This window comes from Tiliqua scincoides, chromosome 9 (genome assembly GCF_035046505.1).
Source record: "Tiliqua scincoides isolate rTilSci1 chromosome 9, rTilSci1.hap2, whole genome shotgun sequence".
Taxonomy (NCBI): Eukaryota; Metazoa; Chordata; class Lepidosauria; order Squamata; family Scincidae; genus Tiliqua; species Tiliqua scincoides.
The window spans coordinates 17,650,971-17,669,302 of NC_089829.1; the positions used below are offsets into that span (position 1 = coordinate 17,650,971).

Below are 18,332 nucleotides of genomic sequence, written 5' to 3' on the forward strand. Positions count from 1 at the left end.
AAGTGGCACATGTAGTGTAGAACCACTACAGCACTTTCTCACACAACATGGAGGACAGAGAAAGCCACACTGAGGCATGGTCCTCATCCTCCCACTCCTTCCTGATTAAGTATCTCCTATGTAGCGTGCTAGTTCCCTTTCTGTGGAATCTGAGTTACCCTGTGTCCCCCACCCCGAAATGAGACAGCTGCTCCAAGCCGCTGGATGAAAGGGGAAGAGAAATCCTCTAACACTAACCAGGCCTAACCCTAGCTAAGGTTTTCTTTAGCAAAGCTGCCACTGCATTCAAGCAAGATCTTAAGGGAAAATTTCAGACAAGAAGGTCTAACTTTTACGACAACAAAAATGTTTGTAGGACTGTGTAGTCAGAAGGCAACAGATCACAGCAATTCATCAGTAGTGACTTCCCTTTTTAATTGTTCGTTTAACTGTTACATTGTAGTTTTACAACCCAAAGCTCCTGTTCCTTTCCTGGAAACAAGATTTGAAACAGAAAAAGTAGCACCTGAAAAATTCTCTTAAAAAAAAAATCAATAAATACACAGAGAGCACCTGCAGCACCAGACTCCTGTAAAAGGAGAACAATTCTGGACACCTGCTACGTAAACACCAGAATGTGCCACCAAATGGTATACCAGGATCCAAAGGGGCTCCTGCTCAAAACCCAGAATGTAGCACCCTACAACAGAACTGAGTGTTCTTTTTAACCAGTGGCACCTGATCCTTGGGAGAAGAGGCAAGAGCAGTCAACCAAGAGATGAAAACCATCACTCAGTAGAGGCAAAATGTCGGCTGAGATCAGCCAGTCTCATCAGGAGGCATGACTTGGTATGGAGGCCAATGAGGCACTTTTCCTTCTGGTCTGCAGAGGTTCTTCCCTCTCCTTTCTCAACCCATAGCAAGAGCCACATGTTTTGTGTCAGGAAAACCCAGTTCTTTCATTTCTTTAACCAGCACATACACTGAATGTTCAGGTTGACCAAATATGGTGGGCCCTTGATATTTGTGAGGGATCCATTCCAGGACTGACCGACCCCCCCCCCCGGCAGATACTGAATTCCATGGATAATTAAAATAAACCATGACTGAAGGGCCTGAGAGAACCTCCTTGAAACAACTGGAAGTGACTTCCGGTTGCACCCAGGAGGTCCTCTAAGGCCCTTCAGCTGCGGTCTCGGCCTCTGTGGATAATGAGCATGTAGGTAAGGCCCACTGTATAAGTCCCATGGATAAGGCCTGAGCCCATTGTATTCAGTGATGTGGTGTGCTGTCCATGCTTTCTCTCGCTACATCTTCCACATGGCACCAACACTGTGAATCCCAGAGTGTGATGAAAGACAAGTTGTAGTGTCAAACTGATGCCTGGAAAATGTCCTCAAATATTCCCCCTTCTGATGTGCCTGGATATCTAATGAACGGAGCTTTTCAAGACTTAGTTTCATATAAAGTAAAAGGAAGCTAAAAATCTTAAAGTGACGCATGCCACCCTTCTTTCCCCCCAATAAAAACCATGTCGTTTCCGTGATCTGATCTGAAGCACCTGCTCCTCAGAGCAATTCAGCTCTAGTGTTTGGTTCCCAATTTTCTTCACAGGGCAAACTCATTGTCCTCTCAGTGGTAATTTCAACACCAAGCACAAGAGCTTTGCTATGTTGTTGGTCAGGAAAAATCTCTTTGGCCAACAAAAGCTAGACTAGCCATTGTGTGGATTCTTTGATTCTCTTACACACATATGTGCAAGGCCAGGCAAAAAGGAGCCTGCTTTCGAAAGAGGGGTGTCAGCCAGGGTTAATTATGCAAGGTGCACATGCCATGGACAACAGGAGGGCAAACTTGATGGGTTCTTAACAAAACAACAAACTCGCTGGGTTGATAAGAGTGAAGTCAAGGAGGAAAGCAAAAACGAAGAGTCCTCTTCTGTTGACACTCAAGACATCTCAAGAATTAGGTAACTGTTCCCACTGGAATTCCTTTAATTGCACAGCATGTGCATGAGGAAGATTTGTCTTCAAGGGACCGCGTTGAAGGGACTACTTCATTAGATCTATAAAGACGGCATTGGCAGTTGTCTGTCCAAAGATGAAGGCTCCGAGGACAACCAAGAAGACGCCATAACTGACCATCGCCCACCAACTGTGGATACAGAGGAGATATTCTCAGAGGAATGGACGTTATTTGCAGAGAAGGGAAGGACACATGGCAGGCAAGGCTCTTACCTGGCCGATCTGGCTTCTTGGATTTCAGAGAGTTTGGCATGGATGAGACAGAGTCCTGCCAAGGAAGCAACACAGGCAGACATCAGGACAAAATACTCAAAGAAGAATATGCAAAGATCTGTACAGTTATAACAAAACCAAGGCAGGTTCCACAAATCTAATACTGAATACAGACATGCCAAGTGAGCATGCCGGCATTCCTTGCTGCGAAGAATTAGCTTGACAGCCTCATTGGCAGTTCATTCAGTTATTCCACCAGGAAAAGGGGGTGGGGGTTGCAGAGACTTGAGAGCCACAACCCCTACTGAAGCTTTCATGGGCAGTGGACCAGCATGGGCAGTGGAATTCACCACCATGCAGAATTCCAGTGGCTGCACACTGATTTTCCAGAGGCAGAAGATTCCTTGACAGCCCCTTGACTCAGCCTGGTTAGCAGCTACTGCTCCAACCCCAACTCTAACCACCACAGTGCCTTTGATGGCCCTGAGCAAAATGAGAACTTTCTTCCCTTCACAACCCAGCAGTGAAATTCCTGCCAAAAGCACAAGTGAGTTCAGTAACTGCAGCTTGCTTGCTTGCAACAGTCCCACATCAGAAGGAAGTAGAATGGGGGCAGAGGAGCAGGTCCTCCTCTTTGCCAAAGCCAAGTAAAGGTGAAGGAAGGACAGAGCAGCACAAGTTGACTGTCTGCAGATGGAGAACTTGTCACTTCTCCTGCATTTGCTATCATCTTTCCAGAGCCTCAATACTGGCGGAAGGATGAAAGAGGAAGCCCACTCAGCTGCCCTTCCCCAACACCACTCACAACTTGGGGGCTCCCTCCCAGGAATTTCAGGCCTTGAGGAAGCAGAGGACAAGGCCAAATGCACAGAGGCAGTTTCTGATGATGGCAGAAGAGAAATGAGAGATCTGGTTCCTGCTGGTCAGAGAACACCTCGCTCAAGTTGTATTCCAGTCACTCCCTGGCTCTATGCACCCAGTGCCACCCCACCTTTCCCCCAATTATTTCACCTTATTTTTCCACACTTTACACCCCCCTTCCTCCAAGGAGCTCAGGGGTGGTGTATATAGTTTCTCCCCTCCTTTTGTTGTTACAACAACCCTATGAGGTAGGTGAGGCTAAGAGACAGTGACTGGCCAAGGTCACCCAGGAAGCTTCACAGCTGAGCAGGGATTTGAACCTGGATCTTCCAGGTGTACATCCAACTCCCAGACTACTACACCATCCTGGCATTTCACTGCTATTCCATCCCCCAACAAAGAAAAAATGCTCACCTTTGGCCCCCAAACCTAAAAATGGGTACCCAGAATAACAGCCATGTCTCTTCCTAGACAAAGGAAGACCTTACCTGGGAAGACAAAGATGAAGCAGGCAGCCAGCCCACCAATGACAGAGATGACTCGGCCAATGTCAGGAATGAACAAGGCCAGGAGGAGTGTGAGGAGGAACCAGCTGCCGGTCTGGAAGAGACGCCGGCGTCTCTCCCTCACCACATCTTCTTCCACTGTCTCCCCCTTGAAGCGCAGCCAGAGGCCCTCCAGGACAGCCCTAGCCAGGAAGAAAAGAGGTTGAGAAGTTCCCTACAGCCATCTGATTGCTCAGAAACAAGAGAACTCCTTGAAAACCAGGATGTGGTTTCCAACACCGCCAGTAGTGGTCGTCAAACCACGGGGGGGGGGGGGAGTGGATCTGCCAGGCAGGCCCTTCCCACTCCTTGGTTACCTGCCACAGAAGTGCAGAATGGGGTAAGATGTCAACACGCAGACGATGATGAATGCCCGCGCTATGGCCACTGGAATGTCATCGGAGGGGTAGGACATCAGCACGTCCTGCTCCACGCTGGAGCCAAAGGTCAGGAAGCCACAGACCCCTGTCAGAGCACAGAGAGAGAAGAAGAAAAATCACAGGGGCTCAGGGAAAGACCACTGTTCTGAGCCAACCCACTGTCCCTTTTGGCTACGGTGAACACCTGAGACCAGGAGCCTGGGACTGGGGCATAGGATCGCTCCTGGTGCTCACAGGTCAAAGGAAGCTCCTTTCAAGATCGAGGTCAAAAGGCAGCAGTAACTGCTAAGAAGAGGAAAGCAACAGCGCTAAGCAGGGCCTGCTCCTTACCTGTGCCCGTGTAGACAGAGAGCGCAATGAGCATGGCTGCCGTCACCACCACTCCCCAGGGTTTCACTTCTGGCTGCTTCATGCTGTTGAAGACGGGCACACTACTGACATGGCACTGGCGGTCAGAAGATATACAAAACCAGTAAGGCTAATACACTGGCAAAGGAGGACACAAGCTCCAAGCTCTATGTAGGCAGAGAGAATGACTGACTGAAAGCCACTCTATGTACTGAGCAGGGACTTGAACTCCAGAGCTCTTTCCTGGTTCCCACTGCTTAATATTTTAGATAGGAGAAAAATAATTTTTGGTAAGAATTGTGTTGAATGGTGTGTGTGTTTGGGGGGGGGAGAATATATGAGAGAGATTTAAACCTTGATTGTCACCAACTTTTGCAATGCCTGTAAGATTTCCTCTCACATACCCAACAACGTGGTTTCTAACAGTGCAAACCTATACATGCCTACTCAGAGGTAGGCCCCATTGACTGCAATGAAACATACACCCTGCTAGGAGTGAGTATAGGATTGTAGCCTAAAAATCCATTCCAGTGCTCAGCTGCCACCTTACTTCCCTAAATCACTTCCCCCGCAAGCTGTCTACCAACGTGAGCACCAGAACTTTGGAACTGCAAATGCAAGCAAGATTGGGACTCCTCTACTTTATTACCGGAAAGCCCAGACACTTGTGGAAGTGAGTCAACAGAATGAGTCCTGGCACTCTGTTAAAACACCAGTTCACAAACTGCATAGACTGTACCATGGTGGGGGGGGGAGGGACTGTGCCAGTGGCAAGCCCTGCCAAAGGGAATCCTTAACCACACCCTCTCCACTCTTCCCAAGTTCAAAATTTGTTCAAGGACAAATGGGGAAACTTCTTTTGTATCAGGGAAGTGTCTCTGGGATCAGCACCATCCTCAAACGCCACACCCAAGGAAAGCAGGGGGCATGGCTAAGAAGTGTGGCCAAGCAGGGCTGGCTAGTACCTCCAGTTACCCCTCTATGTAGCCAGTATTAGAACGAATGAATAAGGTTCTGCTATTGCATCCACTACTAAATTATGAACTCGCCCTCTAAGGTGGAAGGCTGATCAATTTGTTCCAACTCTCTCTCAGTCTTTCCATCACTCTGTGTTTCCACTGTTTGTCATACACTGATTTAATCTTTAACTGCCCCACAGATCAAAGCGCTCAAGCGTGTCACAACTGCTGGAGTTGTTTTTGCAACCAGAAAACGTTCTGAGGCTACAGTGCCCAACATCTCACCCTGCCCTCAACAGTGAATTTTGTCATCTTGGCAAAGAAAATGTTACTCCAGGCGATAGCTAACAAGCCACAGGGGGTCTGTTAGGAAACCAGCTGGAAAGAGGCTTTGCATTTTCAGTAGCCGCCTCAGACAGCTTGGGAATGACACACTTAGGAACACCACAGAATAACTGCAACATTTTAACCAATGTGGCTCACTCAGTGCAGCCACAATATGTCAAAGGCCAAACTGAGGCATTCTGGGGTCAGGCTTCACAAAAGTAAGGGGAAACCAGCAGTCCATCACCCAGAAGGAAGGACAAGGGATGCTGTTAAAGAGGCATGCTTTGATATACAGTCAAGCAACACACAGAGAAAGACATGTTTTCATTCAGCAGAAGAATCCTGCCCCCTAGTGGCGAGCATTCAGCGCACAGACCTGAAGCAAGTAGCGAAGAAGTCCTTAGACGGGACATCCCATCATGGAACAGCCCAATCGCAAAAAGAATACGGGGGTGAGACCCCTCTGGAGGGATGGTAAAGGTAACACCATACTGGCATGTTAAGAAAAGGCAGAACGTTCTGAATAGTTCAGAATATTCTGGTAGCAAGGACTCCAGCAGACCAGGCCATTCATCTCCAACACAAGAGGGTTGGAAGCTCTGTTGTTGCTCCTGGCCTGTGTTCCCATTAACGTGTGCAGTAGTGTAGCAAGTCCAAGCACCGCAGTAGCTGGAGTGTCAATCCAGGCTACAGGGACTAATGTAGATAGACAGACAAGTGAAGCCAGAAAACTGGTCTTGCCACGCAAAGCTTTCTCGACAGTGTATGGAGGATGTCCACAGGCTTGTTCCTCCTCCCTCTTGCTTTGGAAAGACAGAGTCACGCAAACTGAAAATTTTCTCAGTGAGTCATTGGGAGGAAGCCACTCCCAGTTCTGGTCATAGAAACTGCAACAGGAATCAGGTCCACAAATAACACATCTTAAACTAACTTCTGAAACCTGCTAAACAGATGCAATGGCATAACAGAAAGAGCCGGAGCAGGAACCACCTGGAAGTTGCAACTACTCCCCTAAAGTTCCTTGTGAGAACACAAAGGAAAACTCAAGATCCTCTTAAACATCCTGGGTGGCAAAGGGTACCTCCATGCCCCATGGTCAGTAAGATCAATATTCCTTTCTCTCATAGTGGACGAGGACATCCTTGAAGATGTTCAGCAGTGATACCTGACTGGGCAGGCCAAAGCAGTCATGAAAAATTAGTGCTGAATTATATACTACAGTCTGCCCCTTTTAATTTTAGCAGAGGCAAATAAATGCCTTATAGGGGGGACAAACAAAAGGGCAGGTGTGTAGAGAAAGCAGCTACTCTTTTAGGGATGGACAGTGATTTGCAGGCAGACCTTGATCCACTATGAAACACCTTTTCTCAATATGTTTGGATAAAAGAAAATAAACTTGCAACCCAACAGGTGAGAGGGTCCTTGAATGTCCAAGGTGTCCCTCAAAATGGGAAAAGGCAAGAACCAATTTTTGTAAATGATGGAGCATGATGCTGATCCTTGGAAAGGAAACTGGTGCACTTCTTGAGACTCTGGAAAAAGCATTGCTCCCTGTGGACTGACGGTGTACCCAGTTCTGGCACTCGGCATGCAGTGGTTATGGCTTTGAAGAAGAGGACCGTCCAAGACTGAATCCTACAAAGAATCAACTTGAGAGCTTCAGGAGGCAGCTTAATAATGAAGACCTTTGGAACTTGGTTAGGGTCTCCAGCCCATAACTTAGCCTGAGGACTACATTATGATGGATCTGCTCTTACTTTTATTTCATTTTGCTTTGTGTGCTTGCCTTGATTCAAGAACTCCTTAAGACATCTGTACCAGATCCATCTCCAGTTGTTGCTAGCTGGAGACGTTCTTCTTAATCACGGTTCCGTTTCATTACTATTTTCTGAGTGTCTGATTCTCCCGCACTCTGTTGGATCTGCTCGATTGTTCATAATGGCTCTTTATTTCAGGATCTTCTTTCTTCTCAATTCTTCTGCTTCAATTTGACTATAATCAGGATCTCTCCCGCAGGTTTGGGGGATCTCTCCTTCTCTCCCTTTCTTTCCCCCACAATTTGTGCTCCTGTGATCAATCTCTAGAGCAGCCATTTTCAACCACTGTGCTGTGGCACACTGGTGTGCCGCAAATGGTCCCCAGGTGTGCTGCGGGAATTTGGGAGAGGGTCATCTATCAATAGGACCATTGGGGGATGTGAGCTCCCATTGATAGCACAGTGTGCCTTGTCAAATGTCAAAAAGCTGCTGGTGTGCCTTGAGCATTTTAGTGCCTTGCCAGTGTGCCGCAAGATGAAAAAGGTTGAAAATCACTGCTCTAGAATGCCAATAGCAAAGACTTCAAGTCTTTACCAGTTAATGTGCTTTTTCTCTACACCTGCCTATTTTTTAGATTTGATTGCTACATAACCAACCAACACCCTCTCACTACTTTCTTTATCTCCTTTTCTGACCACTCAGGTTTTTGCTAAATTCTTCTGCGGTAAAATTGCCAATCTTATCTTTCTTCCCTTCTATTTCTCCTCTAGTATCCCTTAATGCCTCCCTTTCATCTAGTCCCTTATCTTCCTCTGCCCCACCCTCTTCACTGTTGTGTTTGTCTTCCTTTTTAATCATTTCTTACTCCTATCTCATCTCTATCTTACTCTTTTCCTAAATGCTTACCCGTTTCTTACATCCCTTCCCTTCCTCCTTCCTTAAATACATTTCAACTACTTCCCTCAATCTAATATTATTTCTAAAAATGCTGACTTCTGGATTTTTTCATTTTGACCAGATTGGCTGTTCTTTTGGGGGGGAAAAGGACTCCTCTCCCAAACTAGCACCCAGTCTCCCTGTTGCCTTTTGCTTCTCAACGCTCGGAAGAGGATTGTGCCTGCAGGATGCTTAACATTTCTCTCCTGCAATTCCCTTTTTGATCCCAATCAAGCTGCTTTGCATCCTTTTCACCCCAATGAACCCACACATGGTTCTTGTTCCCTGCCAAAGCAACTCCAGGCAGAGACAGCTTGGCTTGACCCTGGAAGCTCCCAAAGCAAACTTTCCTGAGTCTGAAGAGCAACCTGGAGAATTCCACGCTGAATGTCAGTCCTGGGAGTGTGTGTGCGCTTGCCAAGTTAGGCAGAAAGTGCTCCCCACCCAGGGTTCTGAGGAGGCCTTGCCCTCTTCTTTAGGGATGGAACAATGGCACCATGCTCCTTGAGCTTGCTCCAATATGCCCTTTCCAGAGCAGAGAAATCCTTGGACAGACAGCCCCCTTAGAGAGAAAGAAGATTTATCTCCGGATGGCTACCTCTGCCTCTCAACTTCATAGTCTGTGTGTGTGTGGGAGGCTTTTAGGGGTGCCTAAACATGAATTTTTTAATCTGGTTTTTTGGAATCTGTGGGGGCCCCAGAAAGGATCCCCCATGGATACCAAGGCACCACTTGTACTTCTAATGTTAATGTCAATGCATCTCTGCTGAAAGGCATCCCTCTCGGCAAGATAGAACCAGAGTTGCAAGTGGCTTCCTTACGGGGTTGCTGGGAAAGTTCTCAATGAGCATGGCCCTGCTTTCCAGAGCAAACTATCTCAGGAAACTGTCAGCAATGAGAAAAATGGTTCTCCTTACCCTCCAACCCACCCCTCAACCTCAGACAAACTTTACCTGGAAGCCAAAGCAAATGGTGGGCATGGCGTTGAACACGGACATCCAGGAGGAAGGGCTGTGGAGAGCCATACACAAACTTGTTTAGAATATCTGTCAGCAAATGACCACACCGAACATCTATTCAACATTTCAAAGTCCCCCAAGAGTAGCATCTTATCAAAAGTGGATGTTCAAGATCTGGTTTAACTCAGCAGGCTAAGGTCAATTTTGGAGACACTCTTAACGCATTCATATCTCCACTGAGATTAATCTACATTAAAAACACACTCCATGATTTTTCCAAGAATGAAGTTAATCTACAGCCATTTTGAAATTGGTTTTTGTCCAAAGATATTCAGCCTGACCTGAGCAGTCTCTTTTTGTAGCACCCCACCCCACCCCACCCAAAGCAGAAACAGCTCCCCTTCCATCTTCTGAGTGGTATTAAGGGGAGAAAAAGGGGCCTAAAACAGATATCTTAATTGGTCATAGGCAAGGGGGGAATGTCTTTCAGCACTCTGTACAGACAGGAACATACACTGCCAATCTCAGAACTAAAAGCTTCCTATACTTCCTATTTTAATTAGTCAGAGACTCTCCTGGGCACACACACTGGCAAGAACAGCTAGATCTCTGCCATAATGAAGAAACAAATGACTGAATAATGGTTAAATAATCTTATACATAATTATAAATAATATCAATACTACTAATAATTACTACTGCACTACTACTACATCATAAACCTCAAAGAAGAGGTGAGCTTCTTCCTAGAAGTCCCTTGCAGTTGCTGCCACTTTTCAAAGAACCACCTGCTCCCACATGTACCTGGTTGGGATGTCTCCTGGAACAATCTCCTTATCGGGCCAAACATATTTCACAATGATGATGGCTGTGACATACCATGTCCCAATCACACTCAGGCAACTGGAAGAGGGAGAAAAAGAGGTCAGAGCCCTTCTACCGCTCTTCTGTCACCACCACTACCTCCTTGCAGGACTTTTTGACCAAGGAGGAAGCGGATGATTTCAGCACTGCATCACCCTGGATATAAATGAATGCCAACTGTTGATATTTTATGACGTGGCAGGTGAAGGCTTTTAACTCAAACACAATCATTCTTACAGAAGTCGCAACAGACACAGCTGTCTTCTGGTCTGTGCTGAGTTTAAACCGGTGAGACAGGAGGCTCCCCATAAAGTCTTCAGAAGTGGAGCCAGGCTTGTAAATGATGGGAGCAAATAGCTATGGTATGGGAGAGGTTCTGCTCTTATGGGAAGCTGAATGCATAAGCTTGACAATTTACAGCAGCAGTAAAAGGTTAAAATGCCATTGTCCTGACTGAACTTAAGGTTTAAACCCTGGTCTTTCTTCAATCCCAAACAGACTCAAACACCCAGAGAAGTTCCAGTTCAGCAGTGTTTCATTCATTCCCCCTTTCACAATTCTTCTTTAGGTTGTGCTGTTACAACACCAGCCCCCCCCCCCCACATATGCACATTGTGTTGGCAACCTTCAGTCTTGAAAGACTATGGTATCGCGCTCTGAATGGTGGTTCTGGAACAGCGTCTAGTGTGGCTGAAAAGGCCAATTCGGGAGTGATAATCCCTTCCACACTGGGAGCAAGTGCAGTCTGTCCCTGGTCTGTCTCCCTGGCTATGGGCCTTCCTTCTTTGCCTCTTTGCCTCAGACTGTTGGCCAAGTGTCTCTTCAAACTGGAAAAGGCCATGCTGCACAGCCTGCCTCCAAGTGGGCCACAAAGAGGCCAGGGTTTCCCACTTGTTGAGGTCCACTCCTAAGGCCTTCAGATCCCTCTTGCAGATGTCCTTGTATCGCAGCTGGGATCACATTGGGATCTTTGTGAATTACACCAACCCTTCCTCCCTGCTATACAGTCCTTTACTATGAGAGGCTGATTTTCCACAACACTCGCCCAGGAATTTCTGTACTGTCAGAGAAGCCTGCTCTGCCTCACTCTACACTACCAATGTTCTCACTCAGGTTCTGGGCCACAAATGTTTTCTGCAAAGGAAACCTGCTCCCACCCACTGGCCCCATCCCCTGAAACCCACTTTCTGCACTAACTACGGATGTGCAGAATCTCCCCTGAGAAATTTCATTCATTTAAGCCATTTCTGCCCAAGGTTGCATATATGCAACAGGGATCAAATGTGTACACCAGTGGGCTGGGCACAAATGGGTTAACAGAAATTAATTTGGCTTCCATGACCTGTCCTGATGTTTATCCAATATTCACTTTCAATTCCATTCCTTCAAAATGTTGGTGCCAACCCTCGTTCTAAGTAGTACATGTCAGTGACATGCCACACAGAGCAGCCTCCAAAGTCTCCTGGCTACAGAGCAGTAGAGACTCAGTACAGCCACACAACCTCTTGAGTAAAGGGTGTGCTGCAACGTCTGGCAGGGTCATCTCCAAGCCTGTGCCTGCTCCCTTTGGGACAGAGCAGGGCAGCCAGCACTGTGTTGCTTGGGGAAGGTCAGTCTACGCAATCAAACCTGCAGGCACAAGAGCACTCTCACACCCAAGGACCACCTGCATCTATTTGGTCATTCACTGTGTTCATCCCAATTGTGTCCTCCCCCAGCTCAGTCTGCAGGTACCTGGAATATTTCTGGAAGCCAATCTCCTTGGGAATCGAGAGGGGAAGGATGAACAAGAAGGCTGTGATGCTGATGGTGAATTTGCGATCTGTGTACCAGTGACTGTTCTCTGTCCCCGTGGAATCCTTCATCAGTGCTGCAATGACTGCTCGAGGACACAAAAGAGGTATAGGTAATCAGCAGAAGGTAATCAGCAAGGATGCCCCTGGGCCACCAGGGGCATCCTTGCTGGCAGTGGGAGGTCAGACTGTACAGAGTTCAAGCCAGTGCATGGCTGGGAGCAGCACAGAAAAACTCTCACACAAGTATGTAACTAAGGGCGCAATCCTCACCCCTTATGTCAGTGCTTTCCAGCACTGGCATAGTGGTGCCAATGGGACATGTGCTGCATCCTGCAGATGGGTGTCACTCATGGAGGCCTCCTCAAAGTAAAGGAATGTTTGTTCCCTTATCTTAGAGCTGCATTGCCCTTATGTCAGTGCTGGAAAGCACTAAGGGGTTAGGATTGCACCCTAAGTGTCCGTGAGAAAAAAAACTGGAAGGGAAAGAAGGGGAAACTCCCCAACACAGAACCCACAGATCTGAGTACCAGGCACAAGGCAAGGCCAAGAGAGATTTGTTACAATTATACACCACCTTTCTTGCCTGCGGGCAACTCAAGGCAGCTTATCGTCAACAAAATATATCATAAAACTCACAACAGAATAGTTTAGACTTGATATGAAAACTGCATATATCTCAATTTCCCCCCAAACGTCCTGTTCTTCCAAGGCATCAAAATTTCCAGAAATTTTACATCTCTAGCTATGTACCTTCAAATGTAGCTATGCACCCCCAAATGTACTTTTATGTACCTCATCTTCATAGTTCAACCAAGAGGGAACACCATCAAAATCCAGGACACTGTGGGGTGTATCGGAAAATTCTGTCTGTACCTTTGGAGCACGAGGCCAAAGGGATCAAGTAGCACTTTCTCAAGTTTCAAAAGGGCAATGAAGCAGTAGATCCCCCCCCCAAAACACAACTCACTCTTGTCCTGTTGATCTCCGATGATGATGAGGAAGGCAATGCAGGTGCCAAAGGTGTAGACAGCAATGGCCACTTCGCACAGCACCCCAGGAACTTTGCCACAAACGGCCCAGACCACCTCCTGGTAAGTGCGTTCATTGCTGGCCTGAGAGCAGTAGGCCAGGATGACCAGGCCACCGATGATGAAGACCAGCATGCACTGCAGCAAAGGGGCAGAGTGGTACAGGCAGTGTCAGTGACAAAGGGTTGGACACACCCAGGAAGCAGGACATGCAGCTCCAGGGCAGATGCCCAGGAGAGGCCAGTGTAAGGGCAGTGAGAGAAGTACAGCTAGGGAGTACAATATCGGGGTAATAAATTTTCCTTGGTTCTGGTACTGGCAATGCTGACACAGAATTCAGAGTACTGAAATCCGCCAATGTAATTCAGAAGTATTCTGCAGTTCATGAGGGCTGAATAGGTGCTGTGCAACATTCCCACAGCCTTCTCCCACTCCAAGGAAGCCACAAGAACTGCCTTGCTGCATTAAACCAAAAGTCCATCAAAAGGCCCAGCACTCTTCCCAAAAACAGCCCATGAGATGCCCCTGGAAAGTAGGACATGACTGAGATAACTTCCCCCTCTTGTTTGTCCTGGTATCCATCACTGCTGGTGGCAGTGAATATTCACAGCATTCATCACTCCTTAAGTGAGAGGTCTTTACTTGTCCTGAATTTGCCCCCAACCAATCTCACTGGGTCCTCTTGTGTGTCCTCTCCCTACCCACCTTATTCATAATATTATGAACATTTCTAGCTACACCAGATTCTTGCCCACATGCAAGAGAAATCAGGAAGATAATCCAACACTGCCAATACCAGGCCAGGTGGGTGATGGGTAAGCGTCACATTCCCAAGAAAAGCAAGAGAGGTTTTGCCCAAGACCCCCCAAGGTTGGTCCCCCACACTCTCTTTGCTCTCACCATCTGCATGGCAATTCCTGCTGCCACTCCGCCTGCCATGCTGAAGGCTGCTGGGAAATTGAGCAGCCCTGCCCCTAGGGCAGCGTTGACGACGATGAAGACAGCCCCCAGCATCGAGGTCGCCGCAGATCGCTGCTCCTCATGGCCTTTGGGCCCCGTCTCCACACTGGGGCTCTGGAGCAGCCTGGCGCGCTCCCCAGGATCCGCACTCCAGTCCCAGTCACCATAATCGGTGTTGATCCCCACGTGGCCTTGAGCCATGTCCTCTTCTGGGAAGGACTGGTTGGAAGTGCACTAATTCTGACCCAGCAAGCAGCTCTTCGCATCTCTCAAGAACTTCACAGCATTACCCCAAAGGGGAAGAGAGGTCACCCTCCGGACCTGACATGTCTGGGTTCAGGTGGCGATGCCCAGGGCATTTGGGGGCTCACAGTTCTGTATGCCTTAAAAAAACCAGAAGGCAGATAGTCAGCACTTAACAGACAGAGAGTCTTGGACACAGTATATTCACTGAATGCCTCAAAATCCACATGCTTCCCACAGGATGTGGTGACAGTACCTGAAGGCCTAGACACCTTGAAAAGAAGATTGGACAGATTGGTAGAGGAAAAGTCCATCACAGTTTGCAAGTCATTATGAATGTATGAAACTTCTAGGTGTTAGAGGATTTAAGAGGATACAAGTATTTTGTTGTCTTGAGTGCTCCCTGAGGCATTTGGTTGGCCACTCACTTTGAGATGCAGGAAGCTGGACTAGATGGGCTCTTGGCCGGATACAGCAGGGCTGTTCTTATGGTGGGAGAGGTAGAAGAGAACAACTGCAAACTGAGGATATATTTCTAGCCTTCATTAACTGTGGAGGAAAATTTTTAAGCAATTTGTACCTGCTGAGAGTAGAGAAAAGTGGCAGGCATCCCTGCCTGGGCAGACACAATACTTGCTTGCGAAATAGACACAAGACCTGGCCCCAGGACACTTGTAACCCAGCCCTCTATTTAGCCAGCTCTCCTTCCTCTCCTTGACTTCAGATGTCACTCACTTTCATGTCCCTATTGCCCAACAATATGCCCCCAACATACAAGTTTGCTAATGCAGAATTCTAGAGCCTCAGAATGCAGGAAAGCTGGGAAAAGAATCCATTACCAGGGGCTTAAAAAACAGAACTCCTTGCCACAGGATGTGGTGACGGCATCTGGCCTGGATGCCTTTAAAAGGGGATTGGACAAGTTTCTGGATGAAAAATCCATTACGGGTTACAAGCCATGATATGTATATGCAACCTCTTGATTTTAGAAATGGGCTATGTCAGAATGCCAGATGCAAGGGAGGGCACCAGGATGCAGGTCTCTTGTTATCAGGTGTGCTTCCTGGGCCATTTGGTGGGGCCGCTGTGAGATACAGGAAGCTGGACTAGATGGGCCTATGGCCTGATCCAGTGGGGCTGTTCTTATCCCTCCAAAGTACAAACAGCAGCAAAGTTGAATGTTGGAGCTGGTTATTAAGTGTCAAAACTAGTCTCTTGTGTGTACAAGTTTAAATCTGGAGAAAGCTTTTGAAATTTATATCTGGTTCCTTTACTCTTACAGAGTCTCCAAGCTTTTCAGCTTTTAGATCTAGTCAGTAACAGTGTGTGCCTTTACTATGACAAGAACCCTGTTCTGACCAGGCCATTGCTGGTCAGTGTACATATATTTGAATTTGAATGATGGCGCATCTACATCTTTGTATTTTCAGTTTATGGAACTCTCAAATCAACATTCTTTCAAAAGTCTCTGGGGCATTGGACCCACGGACCTACTTTTTTCATCCAGTGCACCACAGCACATTAGTGTGGTGCTAATGGTCTGCAAGTGTGCCGCAAGAGTTTGAGGGTGGATCATTTATTAGTAGAACCACTGGGGAGTCTAAGCCCCCTGCCCCACTGGTAGTGTGGCGTACCTTGTCAATTGCCAAAAAAATAATGATGTGCCTTGTCAGTGTGCCAAGAGATGAAAAAGGTTGGAAATCATCATCTGAAACAGATAGGCAGAACCACACATTTCATTTTCCTCTCTTGTAGGTGAGAGGAGAGGTTACCATAGAATCAGCAGTGCCACTGCTCCATCTGTGTTCCTTTTCTGCTAGAGAAGCAGAAGGTGGAAGCTACAAGTGGCACTGAAATTCCAACCAATCACTACAAAAAGTCTTGCTTAGTCTCTCTGAGATTCTTAGTCTCTCTGAGAATCTCTCTGCTTCAGATTTCAATACATACACTCCAAGCTCATTGTTACCATCTGAAATTCTAGTAATTGCTTTTTTAAAAGCCTCAAAGCTTCAAGATGGCAAATCTCACATCCCAGACTGGTGCCATGTTGTGGCACATTGGCAGTGCTCCCACACAGCTCAGGCTGGAAAGTATCCTAAGGGAACAGGAGGAAAGATCCAAGAAGTGGCTTGCTCTAAAAGCCCAGTACAGCCAACTCTGAAAGAGCAAGACAACATCATCACTCCTCCCCCCCCCCCCACAGGCTGCCTAATTAGCAGCAAGCAGGGCAAAGTCTCTATTCTGCTGAATCTAGCAAAAAAGTTGTTTGCTCTCCAAGTGAACTTTAGGACAAGTGTGCATTTTTTAAGAGACACGGGAGGGGGGGAGGAAGCGGACAGGAAATTTCTCAACTCTCCCCAATCCTCACATGATGCCTCCTACAGTTGGAGGGATCAAATCTTATCTTTTTAAAGATTTACCCAACAGAATCCAAGACCACTTCTCAACTAGCCTCAGAACCCTTTTCAGTCAGAACATCTATATCTTCAACATAGAAGTGATGCTTTTTTCCCCTTTCAATTTTCAATTGTAAAAAGAAACTTTAAAATATTAATGTGGGCTTCGGCACCAACTTCCATAATTATGCAACACTTTGGACAGGAAACAGTTCAGAAGAAGTTGGCATGATTTTAAGCAAGGGTCCCATTGCACATTGTCACATGCTCTGCTATGCCAACAAAGAAAACCCAATCTCCTGAAAAATCACATAATGCAGCTGAAAAGTTTGATGATTAGTCAACTTAATCACAGCAGGATGCCTCCTAGGCCCAAAGTCACGTTGCCTACCCCACCTGTGTTACCTTAAAACCCCTCCTCTTTTCCCAAGAAACCTCTGGCACCATCAGGGCACATGATAGGGGAGTAAAGGGGGTAATCTGTACCCAGGATCAGGGTCAAAAAGGGGGCCCAGGAGCAGAAGGAGGGCACCCAGAAATTTCCTGGGATCTTACATTTTCCTATCTCACCTGGACTTGTTGCCCACACAGAATGTTGGGGGCACTACTGAGGGTGTGCAGTGGTGGCTGCTGCCACAAGCCATATGTGCCAGGCTGAGGAATACCTACATGACACTCCTTAACACAGCCTCAAATGTGGGAGGAAACCAGTCTGCTACAGTAGCTCTTTGGCTTGTGGATCCACTTACCATGAAGAAGTGTATAGCAGCTCAGGGACACAGCTGTGAAGCCACAGCTGCTGCAGAAATCAATTTTGGTACACACAGTACACTATGTGGACTTAAATATGATGCCAATTTTCTGCAATAATTTTCTATATTTAAAAGATTTTAGAGTGACTTAGGAGTGTGTTTGGTTCATCCATATTACCTTATCTAACTGCTGATGCCATGCAGGTAGGTAGACCTCCCACATCCCACAGGCTGGCTCCCACATCAGGAAGCAAGGTGGACCTGGGCTTCCAAAGATTATTCTGGCTATCACCACCCTTACCCACCCCCATTCTGCCCACACCATCACCACCCTCCCCTGATCATTCGCCCCCTCCCCTTTGGGAAGGGGCCTAAAAGATACTTTGTACACCCTGATAAAATTCCTCTTAGAGGCCCTGGGCAGGAACCCTGAGCCCCCATCATGCCATGCCAGGGAGAAGACCTAAGACTGAAGGGGAACACACACACCTCCCCCTTCTAGGCCCATCTGTCTTCCAGACTGTAAGCTCCTCAGGGCAGGGACCCCTCCTCTCTCACCCTCTGCAAAGTACCATAATCATCTTCGTCACCACCCACCTGCAGGGCGGTCTTTGGCCCGAGGCTGTCCCCGCAAGTCTGGTGGCTCCGGGCGTCTCTGCCTGCCTATCTGCCGCCCAGCGGAGGAGAACAGGGCGTCCCTCCGCGCGCGAGGTCCCCAACCAGGCAGCACAGCCAGCCCCACCGCTCAGAGACGCGGCAGCTTCTCTGGAGGGGCAGAGCCACACCGGCAGCTCAGATGGTCGGATCACGTGACGGACTCACCCCCAGCAGGCCGCGCGGCATGCCGGGAAATGTAGTCTTTGGCGGCCTCCCACCCTCTCTCCACACCATACTGAACACATACACCTCTCCTCTTGCATCTGTCTTCCAGACTGCAAGCTCCTTGGGGCAGGTGCCCCTTCTCTCTCACCCTCTGCAAAGTACCAGCATCATCCTCATCATCCC

The 18,332-nt window shown here is 47.6% G+C and overlaps 1 protein-coding gene across 1 annotated transcript; it reads right to left on the minus strand.

Moving 5' to 3' along the window:
* Nucleotides 1-400: 400 nt before the first annotated feature.
* Nucleotides 401-18,088, minus strand: SLC38A7 (solute carrier family 38 member 7). The gene is made up of 11 exons (XM_066637217.1): nucleotides 17,925-18,088; nucleotides 13,877-14,319; nucleotides 12,916-13,114; nucleotides 11,887-12,031; nucleotides 10,093-10,191; nucleotides 9,283-9,340; nucleotides 4,333-4,447; nucleotides 3,940-4,087; nucleotides 3,566-3,765; nucleotides 2,217-2,271; nucleotides 401-2,133 (listed from the first exon to the last, which is right to left on the minus strand). Exons 2-11 carry the CDS (start codon nucleotides 14,135-14,137, stop codon nucleotides 2,031-2,033), a joined length of 1,383 nt encoding a protein of 460 aa, XP_066493314.1. The 5' UTR covers nucleotides 14,138-14,319; nucleotides 17,925-18,088; the 3' UTR covers nucleotides 401-2,030.
* Nucleotides 18,089-18,332: the final 244 nt, after the last annotated feature.